Below are 18,098 nucleotides of genomic sequence, written 5' to 3' on the forward strand. Positions count from 1 at the left end.
ATGTTAGGTAACAAAAGTCAATCGTTGTCTTTTGCCTCTTTTTGTATCCCCAGTGTTTTAATATAATGACTGACATAATATCTTAATAAACATGTATTATTTATTGTTTGTTAAGAATTTTATTGTTTATTGATTTTTGTTTATTTTTTTATTGATTAAGAAAAATTATTAAATAGTAGAGTTGGATATTTGAACTCGGGTGGGGAGAGTAAGTTATCTTTTAACTTGAGAGAAAAATACATTTTTATTTCAACAGAATTCATTTCTTTTTTAAAACCAATGTATTTTATACATTTAACATTATTCTTATAAGAATACAAGGGGCTTCAGCAAACTGTTAATGAGGGCCATGGCACAAGAAAAAATTAAGAACTTAGCCTTTGTTTCATCATCTATACAATGAAGATAATAATGGCACCTGACAAAAGTAATTTTGAAGACTAAATGAGTCAATGTAGGTAAATTTTTTCAACTCTTAAAGCATTGTATTAATGCTAGCTATTTAATCATAATGCTAATTATTATTATTGTTTCTTATTTATCTTTTATATAGCTTGCTTTGTATCTATTTGTTTTCCTGTTCTCTCCTCTATCAGACTGTAAACTCTTTGAAGAAAGAAACTGTCCTTTGCCTCTTTGTATTTCTAGCACTTTGTACAGTGCCTGGCATATTATAGGTGCTTAATAGATGTTTATAATTGATTAATTAATAATAATTTCATGCTTGCAAGATGAAAAGTTGTTAGATGTCTTATTCCCCAATGCTGCTTACAGAACTCATCTACTGCCATCACATGGCATCCTCTGCTCCCTTGAAGGTTACTTCATCATTTCATGCTGCCATATCTAGATGACCCTTGTTTCTGGTGATTGGTTAGCAAATTATTCTTCATGTTTTCTTTAAAAAATCAGCATCTGTCTCAGTTTCCTCTCTGAGTTACTCTCATATTTGTGGACTTCAAAGTACATGTTGATGTCCCCTTTGGAACACTGATCCCACAATTAACTGATTTCCTCAACTTCTATCACATATTCATATTATCTCAACCACCTTCAATAGTGGTCATTACTTGAAGCTCATTGTCACCATTACTGGTGATACTGGGCAGCCAGATGGCACAATAGATAAAAGTTCTGGACCTGGAGTTGGGAAGATTTGAATTAAAATCTTATCTTAGCTACTAGGTGTTTGACTTTGGGAAAGTCATTTAATTTTTATTGGTATCAGATTTCTTCTCTTTAAAATTGGGATAATTATAGCACTTACCACTCACAGCTGTTGTGAGGATTAAATAAAATATTTAAAGTATTGTTATATCATTATCGTCTTTATCATCATTATCATCAACTATGAGCTTCTCTCTGATGGTAATTTTCTATTTTCCATCCCCACCTCTGTTTCAATACTCCCAAATCTGATTTTGTTCTCAGTGTAATTAATCTTCAGTCTATCGACTCTTCATCTTTTGTCCCCCTATTCATCATGATGCTTCTCTGTGGCCTCATTTGTGGACTTTTCAAAGTCTGGACCTCATAATTGGACCAATTCACTGTCATCTTCCCTGAAATCACCCTCTTGTCCAACTATTTTCATGCTTATCCAATCTTCAAACTTGGACCACCTCGTACTTCCCCCTTCCTTCACACCCTCTTTCTCTGCTCCTACTTCTGTGCTATTTATTGCCACTAGAAATCTATATCTATATTATCCCAACTAAGTTCACTTACAAATTTATGACATTTAACCTCAACTAGGTCTTCACTGATTCATGACAAAACTGTTTTTCCCTGACTCAGAATTGCACTTCACAGAGCAGTTATTCCAAACCTTCTCTCTCCTCAAATCCCTTATGCCATCTCATCATTATTTATTTTGTTAGAGATGACGTCACCTTCTTTACTAAGAAAATTAAGGATTTCTCTCATGAGATTCCTAATTTTCCCTACTCTGTGTTTCAGATTTTCTATATATTATTTGATACTCTCCTTTGCTCTAGTCCCTGAAGAAGAGATCATTCTTTTCCCTTCAAAGCCAGCATCTCTACTTACATCTTTGGTCCTATCCCCTTCCACTTCTTTTGGGAGTTTGCCCTATCAATTCTTCCCTCCATTTCTCTCCTCATCAATCTTTGCTTCTATCTAATGACTTCATCCCACGTCCTCCAGGGCTTAAAAAAGATTCTTTCATCCCCTCAAAACTATTACCACTTTTTTTGCTTTCAAATTTCTAGATTTATCTATTTAAACAAGGGATTCTTAACTTTTTTTTTTTTTTTTAATTTTAGACCCTTTCAGCAATCTGGTGAAGCCTATGAACTCCTTCTTAGAAAAAAATATTATTAAATGAATAAATTCATTATTAAATGAATAAAATGTTATTAAATGAACAAATGAAAATATTATTAAATGGATAAATAATAATTTAATAAAATATTACATGAATAAATTAATTATATTAATCATATAAGATTATGAAAAAATATTATAATAAAATAGTTATCAAAATTTTGTTTAAGTTCACAGATTTCAGGCTTAGAATCCTTGATTTAAACTTATTCTATCTCCTCATTACCTACCCATTTCTCCATCCTATATGATTTAAGTGTCTTACCCCATCCTAAACTCAAAGTGTTCTCTTAAAGTACTCTTATCAAAAAATCTATTAAATGGTAAAATAGTGTTTTTTGGTCACTTCTTATTCTATTCAGCTTCTTTCTTTTTACAGCAATTCTCTTCCAACCTCTCCTAAACTCACCCAAGACTCTGATATTGCGTTCTCCAATTTCTTTTCCTATGATTTGTCTAATCAGTCCCATTCAGGTTCATCCACCATCCACCATATTCTTTGTGTGAATGTCCCTCAAGGATATGGCCTGGTTTGTTTTTGTTTTTGTTTTTGTTGTTTTGTTTTGTTTGTTTGTTTGTTTTTGTTTTTGTTTTTTGTACTCTATCCCTTGGTGATTTCATCAACTCTCCAGGGTTTAAACTTATTAAAACTTTGCAAGTGATGTTAAAATCTACATATCCTTCTATAATCTCTACAATGAACTTCAGTATTATATTGACTACTTCCAAATCTCTGTTTTTAGCTGTTACTTAAGTTTCAGTTAATTCTCTACTTGTGCTCTTTATTCCACAACTTTCCATCTTGATACAGATACTTTGGGTCATTGGCATTAATCTTAAATTCTCTCTCATTTTCTCTCAGCCCTTTTTGGTTGTCTGATCTTTAACTCCTTTCCTAGCACCTAGGTGGCACAGTGGATAGCATGCCAAGTCTGGAGTCAGGAAGACATCTTCCTGAGTTAAAATATGGTTTCAGATACTAGCTGTGTGATCCTAAGGCAAGCCACTTAATCTTGCTTTCTTCAGTTTCTTTATCTATAAAATGAGCCACAGAAAGAAATGGCAAACCACTCAAGTATCTTTGCTAAGAAAAACCTAAATGGGGCCACAAAGAGTCAGACACAAATGAAAAATGAGTACTTTACCTAGAATCTTAAAGATCTGAACTTGAGTCTTGCCTCAAGTGACTGTGGATTTCATTTCCCAATGTTTGTCTCCTTTGTAAAATAGAAATAATAATATCACCTACCTTCCAGGGCTGTTGTGAAGATCAAGTGAGAAAACATTTGCAAAACACTTTGCAAACCATATATATATGTAATTTATAAACTATATATATATATATATATATATATATATATATATATATATATATATATATATATATATATATATATAGAGAGAGAGAGAGAGAGAGAGAGAGAGAGAGAGAGAGAGAGAGAGAGAGAGAGAGATATGGATATGTGTGTATGTATGCTGGCAATTATTTTTGGAATTAACTACAAGGTTTCCCTTATTCTAAAAACAAAACCAAAATATATTCTCTACATCCTGATAATATCTCTTAATATCAGTCTCTCTCTCTCTCTGTTTTCTCTTCTGCATTGTCAAACTTTTATAAAGAGTAATAGATGTATTCTTGAAGTCTCTATTTTCTCCCTACCCACTTTTCACCATGCTCCATACCAGTCTATTAAATTGATTCCTTCCAAAGTCCCAGTCTCCAAATCTAATGCTTTTGGAGTGACATATTCATAGATCTAAAAATGGAAGTTACTTCAGAGGTCAACTAAAGAGGCCAATTCTCTGACTTTATAGATAAAAAAAAGAGGTCCAGAGATTAATTGATATGTCCAAAGTAATAAATATCAGAGATGGGATCTTGACATCCTCTGATTGCATTTAGGGAAATGTAAGTGGACTCTGTAGGACCTTTTGAGAGTGACTGTAAATTGGGATAAAAATCTTCAAAGCTTTATTTAATCTAAAATTACATCATTTTTAGTATAACATTTAAGATTTTCCATACTCTAACCCTAATCTACCTTTTCAAAATCCTATCACTCTTTTTCTTCTTTATATAGTTTTTGTTATTATTATTCAGTATTTTTGGCCAAGTGCGACTCTTTGTAACCCAATTTGAGACTTTCTTGGTAGAGATGGCTTTGGTTTGCATTTCATTTGAGGTACTGAGGCAAACAGGATCACAGAGTTAATAAGTGTCTGAGGTTGGATGTGAACTCAGAAAGAAATGTGAATCTTCCAGATTCCAGTTCCAGCACTGTACTAGTAAATACTATACCACCTGGCTGCCAGTCCTCTCAAACTGAAACATTAGCCTTCTCTAATCCCTTGGTATTCTCTTGCATTTGTGTTTTCTGTCGTCTATGCTTAGAATACTCTCTCTACACATTTACTGATGCGGGCGTAGCCCCCTTTTAGATTCCTTGTACCTTTGATTTACAAGATCTGGTCAAAATCCCAAGGGGAGAGATCGGTATCTGAGCCAGTTTGGGCGTGTACCCAGCCCCCCCATCAGATCTAAGTTGGCTTGGATCTGCTCAGATAACCCCCCCAATTATCTACTCAGGTTTCCCCAAAACAGTTTCTTCCTTATCTGAAAAGCCCGCCAAAAATCTGGCCTTCCAGGAATCAACTTGAGCTCCGCCCTATGCTTCTTCAAGCAGATAAAGGCAGCAAAGGGGAAGTCGTCTTTGGTCAGAGAGTTGAAAGATGCCAGCCAACATGCTTTGCATCAGAGACTCTCTGTCCCTGACGCTTTTGGTGTATATCTTTCTCTGTCTAATACCTTTTACTAACTAGACCTTAACCTTGCTTCCAAACCTGGCAAAAAACATCTTTTTACCCATCTAGGTTTTCGAGCCTGTAAATTCATTTACAGGGGACTCTCGCCACCACTAGACCTGATTTAACTTTGTATCCTTGTGCTGAATCCTAAGGGGGTTGCAGGGGAGCTCCATGTGACTCCCTGTACCCCAATCCTGCCACTAGACCTCAATTAATCCTATTGAGGTATATAACTCACCATTAGGTATTTACCTCAATTATTTGGTTCCCAGTTACCTCATCATGTTACCTCATCATTTACCACCTATAGGGACACTGAATGGAACTATAGCCATTATTCCACCAAGAACTCCCTTTAGAACTTTCAGAAATTCCAAGAAATGAAAAACTATATTCTTGGAGTCTCTTTGAGTTTCAATGGAAACTTTGGGCACTTATTTCATGAAATGAATTCTATAGGTCCATTTAGCCTGTCTCTCATCTCATTCTTCATTTTAGGAAACTTGTATGTGTAGACTGTGAGGTTTTTGACATCAGGGACAACATAATTTGATCTTTGTACTTCAACCACCAGCATGGCGCCTTAACCATTGTAAGCACTTCATAAATGTTAAGTAAATTGAATACATGTGAATAGAAAATTTCCTTCTCTCCCTCCATATGAGCAGTGTTAATCATAAAACACATGAAATAATGAAAAACAATTTCCAGTTCCTCTTTGGTGTGGTCTTTTCAAAATCTATCACCATATAAATATATCCCATTCAGCATCTATTATTGCACAAAAAGGCTTTACATATACTAAGCCCATTTCTTTCTCCTCCTCCTCCTTTTCCTTTTTCTAATTGCTAGCATTTATATATTGCATTGAGATTTAGAAAGTGTTTTACAGCTATTGTCCTTTTTACCCTCATAACCTTTGGAGGTGAGCTATGATTATTATTCCATGTTACAGATGAGAAAAATGAGCAGACAGAGGTTAAGTGACTTGTTCAGTGTTGCATAATTATTATGTGTATAAGGTTAGATTTGAACTCAATTCTTTTTGACCCTAGGCCAATTGCTCTATCCATTTTTGCCACCTATCTGTTATAAAAGGTATAATTCATAATATAATAGAAATTCTATTGGACTGGATATCAAGAGATCTGTTTTTAGATAGTTACTTCTATCTTTTAGTTTCCTTTTAGTTTTCTTTTTCTAGCTATAATAATAATAATAGCATTTATATAGTATTTATGTACCAGGAACTATGCTAAGCATTTTAAAGAACAAGAACAATAATAACAATATTAAATAACATTTATATATTTCCTACTATATGTCAGCTACTTTAATAAGTGCTTTACAAATAGTTTCTTATTTTATTCACAAAACAATCTTGGGGGTAGGTGCTATTGTTATCCTCATTTTAGGGTTGAGCAAACAGAAGCAAACTGTGGTTGCTGAAGGTCATACAACTAAGAAGTGTCTGAGGTCAAATTTCAACTGATGACATGGTAATTCCAGACTCAGTACTCTCTTCATTGCATCATCTAGTTGCCTAATTCTCAGGTTATATTTGTTGTTTCTGTTCAGTCATATTTCAGTCATGTCTGATTGTGATCCCATTTGGGATTTTCTTGGCAAAGACACTGGAGTGAATTGCAATTTCCTTTTCCAGATCATTTTACAGATAAGAAACTGAGGTAAATAGGGTTATGAGACTTGCCTATAGTTACATAGCTAGCCCATATTTGAACTCAGGAAGATGAATCTTCCCGACTCCAGACCTATCCACTGTGCCACTTAGCTCAATAATGGGCCTTATGATTACATAGCTTTTAGATTTAGAGCTAGAAGGAAATTAGTAGTTCTCCCTCTTTATTTTAGAGATAGGGAAATTGAGGCCTCCTGAAGACTAAATGATTTCATCCAAGATAATACAGGAGACAATATCAGAGCTGGGATTCAAACTCAATTCCAAATCCAAAGAAATCTAAATCTAACATCCATTCTACTGTGCAAGGGGCAGGGTTTCTATCTCTTCATTTACTCTGCAGTATATACAGCATTGTGTTCCATGTTAACATTTTGTTTTTGTTTTGGACCTGTGAATCTATCAGTTCATGGGACACCTGTGTAGAAACTTCTTCCAGGAATGCTGATTACCAATTTATCTATAAATTGTAGTCTCAGAGATTAGTTTGGTGCTGAGAAGTGAAATGATTTGTCCATTGCTATAGGAAGGAAATCCCTTACCTAGTAGACACTGTTATTTCTTAAGAAATGTTTAAATTTCCTCTGAGATTCCAGCTGATAAACAGAATTTCTGTACCTTAAGTTTCTTCTTTAGTCAGGAGTATCCCAATAGGATAAATGTGAGGAAGAAATTCCTTGCCATCAATTTATCAGAGAATTGAACTGAGAGCTTGTAATATGAATTTAGTATTTTGCAGATGGCATTATATAGATGTAATTCAGCATTGTTTGTTATTGGGATTACTTAACCATTCATTATATAGTTTCTTTTTTCTCCACAAGAAATCAAGGCTCTTGCTCAGTTAAATCACATTGCCCTTCTTCCAGGAGATACAGACAGACTTCTCAATAAGAAACCCTAACTCTTTGCAAAGTTAAAATTCAAACTAATTCTCAATAGTTGGAGTCCATCTTTAGCTCCTTTTCTCTGAATTTCTATAAATACTTATTATCTGTACCATTTGCTGTGGCATTTGCTCAATACAAAAAAGCCTTGGTACTCAGGAAGGGAAATCTTCAAAAACCAGTAAAAGGGGAAATCCCAAAAAGAAACTTCCTACTAGAATATTTAAATTCCTTGGATATTGTCCTTTGCTATATTAATCACTAAGAGGAAGAATAAGGAGATGAGAATCAACTAAAAACTCTTCTTCTTTCTCTTCCCTACATTAAGAGTGAAAAAGAAACACTGGGATCAACTGGATTATACATTGTACTAATATAAGAAGAGAAGGAAAGGCTGGGTTAAAGTCTGGTTTCAACAATCCAAAAGGTTTCCACATCAGATCAATGGTAAGGGTTCTAGGGATGATAGGTAAATATGATAACTTTATTCTTTTTCTAACTTTTACCATCTTTGACCTTCTATTTCCTACAAAATCTCACAACCTCACTCCTAAATGCACAGTACTTTCTCATTGTCCTAAAGCTGTCCAAAATGTGTCACTTCTCCCAAGTCAGTGTCTGATTCAAGTTCTTTCTTCCTACCAATGGGCCCAATGAAAACTTCCACTTACTTTTTAGTTGGAGGTTTCTGGGAGAGATTGATCCAAATAGAGTAATTCACTCTAAAGTGTGAATGAGGCTTAAGAAGACATTGGTGGCTTTTAAAAATGAATTTGCTAACCTAAATGAATTTCTAATTAGTCAAATGCATAGAAAAGGAAATATTTTGAGTATATGAGACTTGCTTGTGTTCCTTAACCTCTCGGGTTCTTCAGTGGCCCAATCAGCACAATCCCTATGCCCCACAGTCTCACCTTCAAAAACAGCTCACAAAAACCAATAATGTTTGGGCAGAAGAAATTGTGAATCCACTAATGCAGAATGTATCCATTATTGCATCACATTTGTAACTTGACTGTTTTAGGTATGCTTGTCTTCTCTTCTCAAGCATATATTATAATAAACTTCTGGAGGGTAGAACATAACTTTTACATAGTTTTTGGATTTATCTCAATACCTAGCACAGAATGATATCCTAATAGACCTTTAAAAAACACTGGTTAAATGAATGCAATACTATAAATTTATGCAAGTTAAGATGGTGAATCTTTTTTCTCTGTGGAACCTCTGAGAGACCAAATTCTTGAAGTAACTACTGAACCATATCCTCCCTCCTTTTTTCTGCCCTCTTTTTACTGTTTCTCTTGTCTCTTGATGGCCTATCTTCCCCCCTCCTTAACTCCCTGGGTTTCTGTTCTTTTCTTTCTCACTTCTGTTCCCAGATGACAATCTGGCTCCTGGTGTGTTCACCAGATAGGCTTCCTATAGAAAGTTGAAAGCAATTTTAAACTCAACTTCAGAGAAGATGTCATTACCTTGAAGATAGGACACCATAGGGTAATAAAGATCATACCAAGCTGAAGGATTGAAGTTATAATGGGCCTTAGACTTCTCTGGTGGAGAGAAAACTTTGAGATGACCTTACTGACAATTTCAGAATTCTGAAAAAGATCAATAAAGCTGACAGCTACATTTTTCAACTGCTGAGGAAAAGTACACTAAAAATAAAATAAAATAAAACTGAAAGGGAATAATCACCAGAGTTATCTAGCCCAAGGGATGATACAGCAATATCCTCATTACTGATACTCAGTACCTACAGTACAATTAGATATATTAATCAGTGTCAGTAGGCAGGGGCAGTATCTAGAAACTGGGAGAGCAGAGAAGTGACTGCCACATTAGGGAACAGGACTCAGGTCCAGATCTTCCTTGCACTGGAACAATGGGTTCCTCAGCACTCAGCTCTTATTTTCAATGCAAAAATGGTGGCACCAAATTAATAGTTTATACAAGAGTGCATGAGCTTATGTCCTGAAGATTTAATTTGTTAACTGCTCTGACTAGAGAGGACCAAGGTATCTGAATAATGTTTTTGCAAACCTTTTATCTGTTTGATCCTGAATCAATCACAGATTTTTTTTTTACTTCAATAACTTTATCTGTAAAATGACATTGTGGGATCATGTGGATCCCCAAACCCCTTTCAGATCTAAATCTAAGATATTAAGACTAGAAGTCCAGACTCTTTCCCATTATATCACACACATTCTCTAATATAAATTCATAATTTATACTTTTTAGCCAAGTTCAAATTTAGACTCTTTGTGTGGCCATGGGAATCACTCATCTTATCTTTCTGGGTCTCAGTTTCCTCATACTATAAAGTGAGATGGGCAAAGAAAAAGCAAAAAAAAAAAAAAAAAAAAAAAAGACAAAAAAATGAGTGTGGGGCAGGTAGGTGATATGGTGTGTAGAGTACCAGCCCTAAAGACAGGAGGACTTGAGCTGGAATCTGGCCTCAGACACTTAACACTTCCTAGCTGTGTGCCTCTGGGCAAGTCATTTAACCCAATTGCAGCAAAAAACAAAACAAAACAAACAAACAAAAAAAAAAAACAAGTCTTTGCCAAGACAATTCTAAATCAGGACACAAAATGGACATGACTGAAAATGTCCGAACAACAATAACTTCCTGACTCTAGGCCCATTCTCTATTCACCGTCCAACATAGCTGCTCTATTAAATTAAATCTCACACTTTTCACCGCATCAGGGTAAACAGCTGCTCTATGATTCCATTGATAAAGAAGAGCTGTGGACATAGTTAAGAATTTAGAGTTTCTCTGAGAGTTCTGGCATAGTGAGAAGTTATGAAATTGTCTCATTCCTATTTATTTCCCCCCTTTTCTAAATTCCTCTTCCTCAAGGAAAGACAAAACAGAATAAAAAAAGGCAATGATAAAAAACAGAACAATGATCTAGATTACCTGATTCTAAAAGGAATAAATTCACCTCATGAGTTCTACAAAGAGGACAGGGGAGTAGAAGGAGTTGGGGAAAGAGAAAATATCAATTTCCTCCAGATCATGCATCAAGAGGTACCAGATTGGCGGCCTTTCCCATGCTGCAACACCACCATGGGATATACAAGAGGGCCATCATTTTCCTCTGGGCTAGGAAAAGGAGCTCAGAAAAGTTCTAGCTCACTAATGAGCTATTAGTCATTCTTTCTCCTCAATGGGTAATTTATACTTAATCTATCCCAATGTGGTGTGGCCCTAGAACTCACTTTATTAAATGCTTCACTGGTTGTCACAGTCTGAAGGGAATAGTACGTGTTCATCTTTCTTGCATCACAGGGAATTTTCAGTCAGAGGATAAAATAACTCAAAGGGATCTCTGGAAGTCATCTAGTTCATCTTTTTTCTCTATAGACACTGTTTTTACTCTACATATCTCTATTCTTTTCTCTCTCTTTATCCCTCTTAGAGTCTGTCAAACAATAAAGGAGAGTAAGGAAACCTTACTTTAATAATAATGTATTCTATTTTCAAAGTACTTTTCTTTCAGGGAATTTATGTCTTCCTAAATGTCTCTTCATTAATTTTGCAACAATTCTGTGAAGAGAGCTAGCAGCATAATAATGGCTGTCTCCACTGAACATGTGAGGAAAAGGAAGGGGAGAAAGGCTGAGACCACCCTAGAGAGTCAACTAAAGAATGAGAATTTAAGACTTATAGAATAATCAGGTTGATTACTTCTCAGTCAACCCAGAAAACCAAATGATTTTCTTCCTTATATTAACTATTCCTAGGAGATACTTTTATAAATAGTATTGGAAGTTTCTAGAGATTTTGAAAATAATATGAGTAAAAAAAATAAAATAGACGACAGCAGTAGACCAAATAGAGTAGGAAAACCAAGTAAGAGGAATGATGAATGAATGGAATTTAGTTGAAGTGGGCTTTTATTATTTGCAAGCATACTCTTTGTGGTAGCACTTTGCATTTTACACATATATATACACACACATGTTTTTATATTGTATCATACTCATTTGTCTTATCCCTTTCAGTAGACCATAAATTTTTTGAGTTCAGGGACTATGTTGTTATTCTTTTTCCTTTTTCATCTTTTTTTTACACTCAACATAATACTTTGGAGGCATCTACTAAATTAAAAAAATTGAACCAAAGTTACATTCTCTCTAGTGTATTTCCTTTTTTATGCCACGAAATGTTCCTTTGTTTTTCTCTGATAGAAGCAGCCATCTTTTTAACATTGATGCATCAATTTTTGCTTTGTTTTGGTTAATGAATTAGGACTTTGCCTTTGTAAGACATCAGGAAATTAATAATTTTGGGCATCACTTTCCTAATCTGTAAAATGTGAATGTGAGGGGCATCTTTGAATCTATTTCTATTGTCCAAGAAAATTCACTTTTGGCAAATAGAACTAAGGAAAAGAGTAGACTTGAAAGAGCACTGAAAGGTGCCATATTTACCCTCCCTCTCTCTTCTCTAGAGAGTGATTGCTTTTTTAAAATTCCTACCTCTTAACATTTTTTGCTTTGGCTTTCATTGTCCCTGAGCATGAAGGAATCCAAGTGGAAATCACTCAACAATTATTTGTATGCATATGGAAGCTAACATTGCTACATACTAATAAAGAGCTACCTTCCCCTCATTACAGCTGAGGCAATCATTTATTTCCTCAGCTATTTGATGCTTGAGCAGGTTACATCAAGGTGAACTTGGGATAAAAAACATTAATCTTGGGGTTAGGAAACTTGAATTTGAATCTCTTCGTTCAATTCATTAGGCTATCTGACTTAAGGAAAATGACATAAACCTTCTGCCTCTTGGTTTGTCTTTTGTTAGTGTTAAGATATTAGGAAACACCCTGTTTTCTAGAGCTAAACCCCAGCAAGAGCTGTACCCTGAGCTTGGCATAACAACAATCCTTTGCACCACCCATCTGGCAAAATCATATAATTATTGTATTGCATTGCATTGACCAGTACCAGGTGTTCTCTGAGATTGGAAAAGCATGTGCTGTATCCATGTTCCTTGCTATGGGAAGTCATGGTTCTGCTATGAATCAAACTTGTCACACTGTACCCCTCATTGTCATGACTTGCTGACAGTGGTTCACTGTGCTGCCATTGGTATAAATAGTGGAATTTGGCCAAAACATCACTAAGGGTGAGGCTCCAGCATATGTGTCCTGGCTTGCAAGCCATTTCCCTCATTTGGAAATTAAACTGCTTGATTCCTGATTCTCCTGTTTGTAGTCTGCTCTGTTCTGCTCTGGCCACCCACACGTAAGAGACTGGCTTAAAGCAACTGGCATTAGAATGGAGCAATAATATGTGTGCTACCTATTCAATTGTAAGGAAAAACTTAAATTTAAGACAAGGAAACTAAGTATATTTTAGACAAATGGAAACTAAGAGAAAAGGAGAACGTTAAAATGTCTGAGAGAGAGAAGGGATGACTGACTACCAGAGCAAGAATCTGGAGAAGACTGGAGAGAATGTCAGCAAAGACACAGACAGATACCAGTCTTAGAGAAAACCAGATATACTAGTCCTCAGCGCAGTGCCTGATGCAAAGTAGGTGCTTAATAAATGCTTATTTATTATTAAAAATAAATGTTTCCTCTTTTCTTTCTTTCTTTCTTTCTTTCTTTCTTTCTTTCTTTCTTTCTTTCTTTCTTTCTTTCTTTCTTTCTTTCTTTCTTTCTTTCTTTCTTTCTTTCTTTCTTTCTTTCTTTCTTTCTTTCTTTCTTTCTTTCTCCCTTTCTTCCTTCCTTCATTTCTTCCTTCCTTCCTTCCTTCCTTCCTTCCTTCCTTCCTTCCTTCCTTCCTTCCTTCCTTCCTTCCTTCCTTCCTTCCTTCCTTCCTTCCTTCCTTCCTTCCTTCCTTCCTTCCTTCCTTCCTTCCTTCCTTCCTTCCTTCCTTCCTTTCTTTCTTTCTTTCTTTCTTTCTTTCTTTCTTTCTTTCTTTCTTTCTTTCTTTCTTTCTTTCTTTCTTTCTTTCTTTCTTTCTTTCTTTCTTTCTTTCTTTCTTTCTTTCTTTCTTTCTTTCTCTGTCTCTTTTTCTCTCTTTCTTTCTCTCTCTCTCTCTGGAAGAAGCTATATTCTTATAGAAATGAAGATAAAATAAAACTCTTAATATCTTTTACATGACTGCACATGTAAAATAGATATCATATTGCTTGTCTTTTCAATATGAGGAAGGATATGGTGGGAGGGAGAAAATTGGAATTGAGAATTTTAAAATGGATTCAAAAATTTAAAAAAATAAGAAAAATAAAACTCTTCCTTGAATACTTCTTTTATCCCATAACCATAAGGGAAATAGCTGAATAATTAACAATAGCCTACATTGAGGTTACAAGGATGCAATGAGAAAGGAAAAAAATAAATGATCAAATTGCTAATGAATCAAACTATGTGGAGACACCTAAAACCTTGACTTTTAAAGTGGTAGAATTTCAAAGGTTAGTATGAAACATGTGGCTTTTATCTGCCCTACTTCATCTTAGGGTCATCCCTTCTCCTTTTAAAAATGTTACTAAGGGCTTTTGTTTTGACATTATATTAATTTGTGGATATGGCCATCCCTAATCTCCCACTACATGAACCTTCTCTTTTGACAGAAAAAAACAGTTAAGCAAAACCACTTCAGACAGCATATGCCATGTTCAAAATTCAGTCCCTCACCTCTCAAATGCAAGAAGTATATTTCCTCATTCCTTTGCTAGGCTCAAGATTGTTTATTATGATTACACTGCATTCAAACTTTTCCCCCAAGTGCTCCAGCCTAGTACTCAAAGAGCAAAATAATGTTGTTTAGCAGATATGCATCCTTATGGAGAGATGTGTAAAGAATTACATACTCTTTCCCTATTAGACAAGCACTTATGATGCTCTTAAGTAATCCTAGATTAACCTGTTTTTCTGATATGGGATCAATGAATACGTTCCAATGAAAATTTAAAAGTGCTTTAAAGAATATTACAAAATGTTATGTTGTTATCTGAGATAGAGGAATTCATATGGAATTCAAAAATTCAACATTTATTGTAAACTTACTATGTGTAAAGCAATGCGGTATATGTCGGGATATAAAGAAGAAAAACAGCAAGATCTTATTGAGTTTACAATTTAATAAAAGGATTGAAGATCTTATTTACAGCAATTCTGAAAAAGAGACAGAATTTTGCAATGGCCTAGAATAGGATTCAATGCCTGGTTTTCTGCCATGGCCAAAAGACTGTTATTTATTCTCAAAGTGCAGGCTGATCTTACATTCCTATGAATTAAGATAAAGGAGATTAAGAAATATCCCTCAACTCTTTAAATAATAAAGAGAAAGTGTTCCTTAAAAACAATCAATAAATGAAAAACTAACAAAAGATTTCCCACAAAGAAATGAAAATAAAGGAACACTCAGCTGATTTGTGTTGGGCAGTCAGAAGGAACAATATCATACCTGGGAGGCAGGAGAGATAGATCACTGACTGTTTAAAACTGGAGATTTGATTTTCTTCATGAAAAGGAGGGGGCTGGAAAATCTGAAGAAGAAATAGATATTTTTCTATCAAGGAATAATGGTGTGGCTATTCAGGTAAGAAAACATATGGCCCAGGTCAAAAGAAGAAATAAACAGTAGTAGTTAATTACAGATATATCTGACTCCTCAGGACCGCATTTTGGGTTTTCTGTTTCCTTCTTCAGCTCATTTTTAAGATGAGGAAGCTGAGACAATCAGGGTTAAGTGATTTGCCCAGGGTCACACAGTAAGTACTTGAGTCCAGATTTGAACTCAAAGATGAGTCTTCCTGATTCTAGGTTCAGTGTTCTATCAACTGTTTCACCTAGCTGCTGAAGTATTGAGCAGGTTTTTTATTGATTAGATGGCAAAAATATAGGAATCTTTTCTGATCAATGTGTCTTGGATGCATTGGTGAACTGAATTATAACACAAAGGCAAAAATAATATTTCCAGAAAAAATATACAATCTTTGCTGAATATAATGAAATCTTAACCTGACAGTCTTAGAAATATGTGGTTATGATTTCACCATTGCTGCTTCAATAAAGGCAGATCTGGGGAATATATATCAAGTTAAGAAGATAATTTTTGCTAAGGGGATTTGGATTTCTGAACCATGGCTTAAATATAATAAATGATAAGTTCCTTAATAAGGATGGATTATATCTAACATATGTTCGTAAAAACCCATTTACTTAGAATTTTGCAAATCTAATCAAAATTACTTTATGTTGAAAGGAGAGAGGAAGAATATATATATATATATGTATGTATATATGCTTGTGTGTATACAGAGACATATCTGTATACATATGTACAGAAATATATGCATGTATACATACACATATATCAATCATATATATACCCCATGTTAGATACCATTAAAAGTAATTAAATTATAGGAAGAATAGCAGTAGAGACAGCATCTGATAATATACAAAGATAAAATCCAGGAAATAAGGTAGCAATAAAAACCATAATCTTAGATACCAATATAAAATATACAAATTATGGATAATAAACAAGATGACCTAAAGATCAGAACACAAATACATAAACTTACAGGTATTGCTTACTTAGCTGGATGAGACACATTGGAACATTGTCTAAGAAGGATCTATCTTAATAAAAGACAGCAGAGAGAGAGAGACTAACAGAGGCAGAGAGACAGAGAAAGACAAAGAGAGATACATAGAGAGATAGAGACTGAGAGACAGAGAGAGACAGAGAAATAGAGACAGACACAAAGATAGGCAAAGAGACAGAAAGAGATAGAGACAGAGAGATACAGGCACACAAAGAATAAGTAAAAAAAATAGAAACCAGGCCAGGTAATATAGGATGGATTCAAAAGTGCCATGACCTATATGAATAGTGTCAGAAAAACTAAAATTTAGAGTAAGGAAAACTGGTAAGGAAAACTAAGTCTAATAAAAATATTTTTGTTTTGTTTTTTAAACTAGGGAAAAGAGGCAGTGTGGTAGAGAGGATAGGATATATGGAGTCAGGAAAACCTGTATTTAGTATCTTTCTTTAATATTTATTAATTTTATAATCATGTCAAAGTCATATAAATTGAGCACATTTTATAATCTTTAAAATGAGGAAACAATACTTGTAAAAATGGAAGTGTGTTTGGTGTATCTCAATGTTCTTGGAGGTTAAAATAAAATGTGTGCTAACATTCTCTTCGAACTTCAAAGAGCTACATAAAATTATTTTAATCATCATTATTAAAAATAAAAGGGATAGACTGTTGCTAAAGATGGATGAGTCAATGATAAGAGAGGATATAAAGCTGCTTAATTCATTTTGTTTCTGTTTTTCACTGTCAATATTAAAGACTTGTGCTATAAAGGATGAGACACAAACAACTAATAAGGAATTGAAACCCAACAGAAGTTGGGAGATAGTAAAGGATCTGTTTATCTGGACAGGATGGAAAGCTGTGGGTAACATGTAGATGATAGGATAGTTAAGATGTTTTTGAATCTGTATGGATGACTATAAGAAGTAGAGACATTAATATCAACTAAGAAACTTCTCAGGAATCTGCTTGATCCTGTGCTTTTGAACATTTTTATCAATGACATATTTATCAAATCTACAAATGTTAAAAACCTAGAAAGGATGACAGAATGAAAATTCAAAAAGAATTTAACAGGTTTAAATATTGGGCCAAATCAAATAAGATGAAATTAAATAAGAATACATATAAAATCTAGCACTTTGATTCAAAAAGTCCATTTTACAAGTACAATATGGGGGAAGTTAAGAAAGTAGCACGACAGAATGATCTGGATCTTTTAGTTGACTGTTTGTGGAATATATGTTATAATAGCCAAAAATTGTTTACAGATTTACAGATTACTTGAAAATAGTATGCATATAAATGAACATTTAAAATTGTGAATCTGGCAGTTAATTTGAATATATTTAAATTCTATTTGGAATTTGCTGGGAATGAAATAATAGTATCACAAAATTAATTGCATTAATTAATTTCATTTTACATGTATCTGTAAAGAAAACAGTTTAAACTAAATATAATATCTGATTTTTGTTTGAAAATAAAGGTTAAAAATATTCTTCAACTTGCCTTGCTAAACAAAATAGACACCATGAAGAAATCCAAGAGGAAACTCTCTGAGAGATTTTTGCAATCAAACTGGAAAAAGATGATGGTGAAACTCAAGGTAACAAAGTGGTGAACAGGGTTACAGAAGGAGGTTCGTAGCAGCTTCATGCCAGCAATTGTTATCAGAAAAATGTCACAGCTGTGAAGAAGGAATGAAAGAAAGAAAAACATGATTAGTGATATTGTCACCCAAAGACAAATTATGTAAGCACAGACA

The 18,098-nt window shown here is 34.3% G+C and overlaps 1 protein-coding gene across 4 annotated transcripts in view; it reads right to left on the reverse strand.

The window, feature by feature from the left end:
* PCNX2 (pecanex 2) overlaps positions 1-18,098 on the reverse strand; it is a 370,349-nt gene that overhangs the window by 138,942 nt on the left and 213,309 nt on the right. For all 4 annotated transcript variants that reach the window (XM_074262410.1, XM_074262411.1, XM_074262409.1 and 1 more), the window contains exon 21: positions 17,843-18,020. In XM_074262410.1, coding sequence (XP_074118511.1) covers positions 17,843-18,020 — 178 coding nt within the window. The remainder of the gene's footprint in view (positions 1-17,842; positions 18,021-18,098) is intronic.

The sequence above is a fragment of the Sminthopsis crassicaudata genome, chromosome 4 (assembly GCF_048593235.1).
Source record: "Sminthopsis crassicaudata isolate SCR6 chromosome 4, ASM4859323v1, whole genome shotgun sequence".
Taxonomy (NCBI): Eukaryota; Metazoa; Chordata; class Mammalia; order Dasyuromorphia; family Dasyuridae; genus Sminthopsis; species Sminthopsis crassicaudata.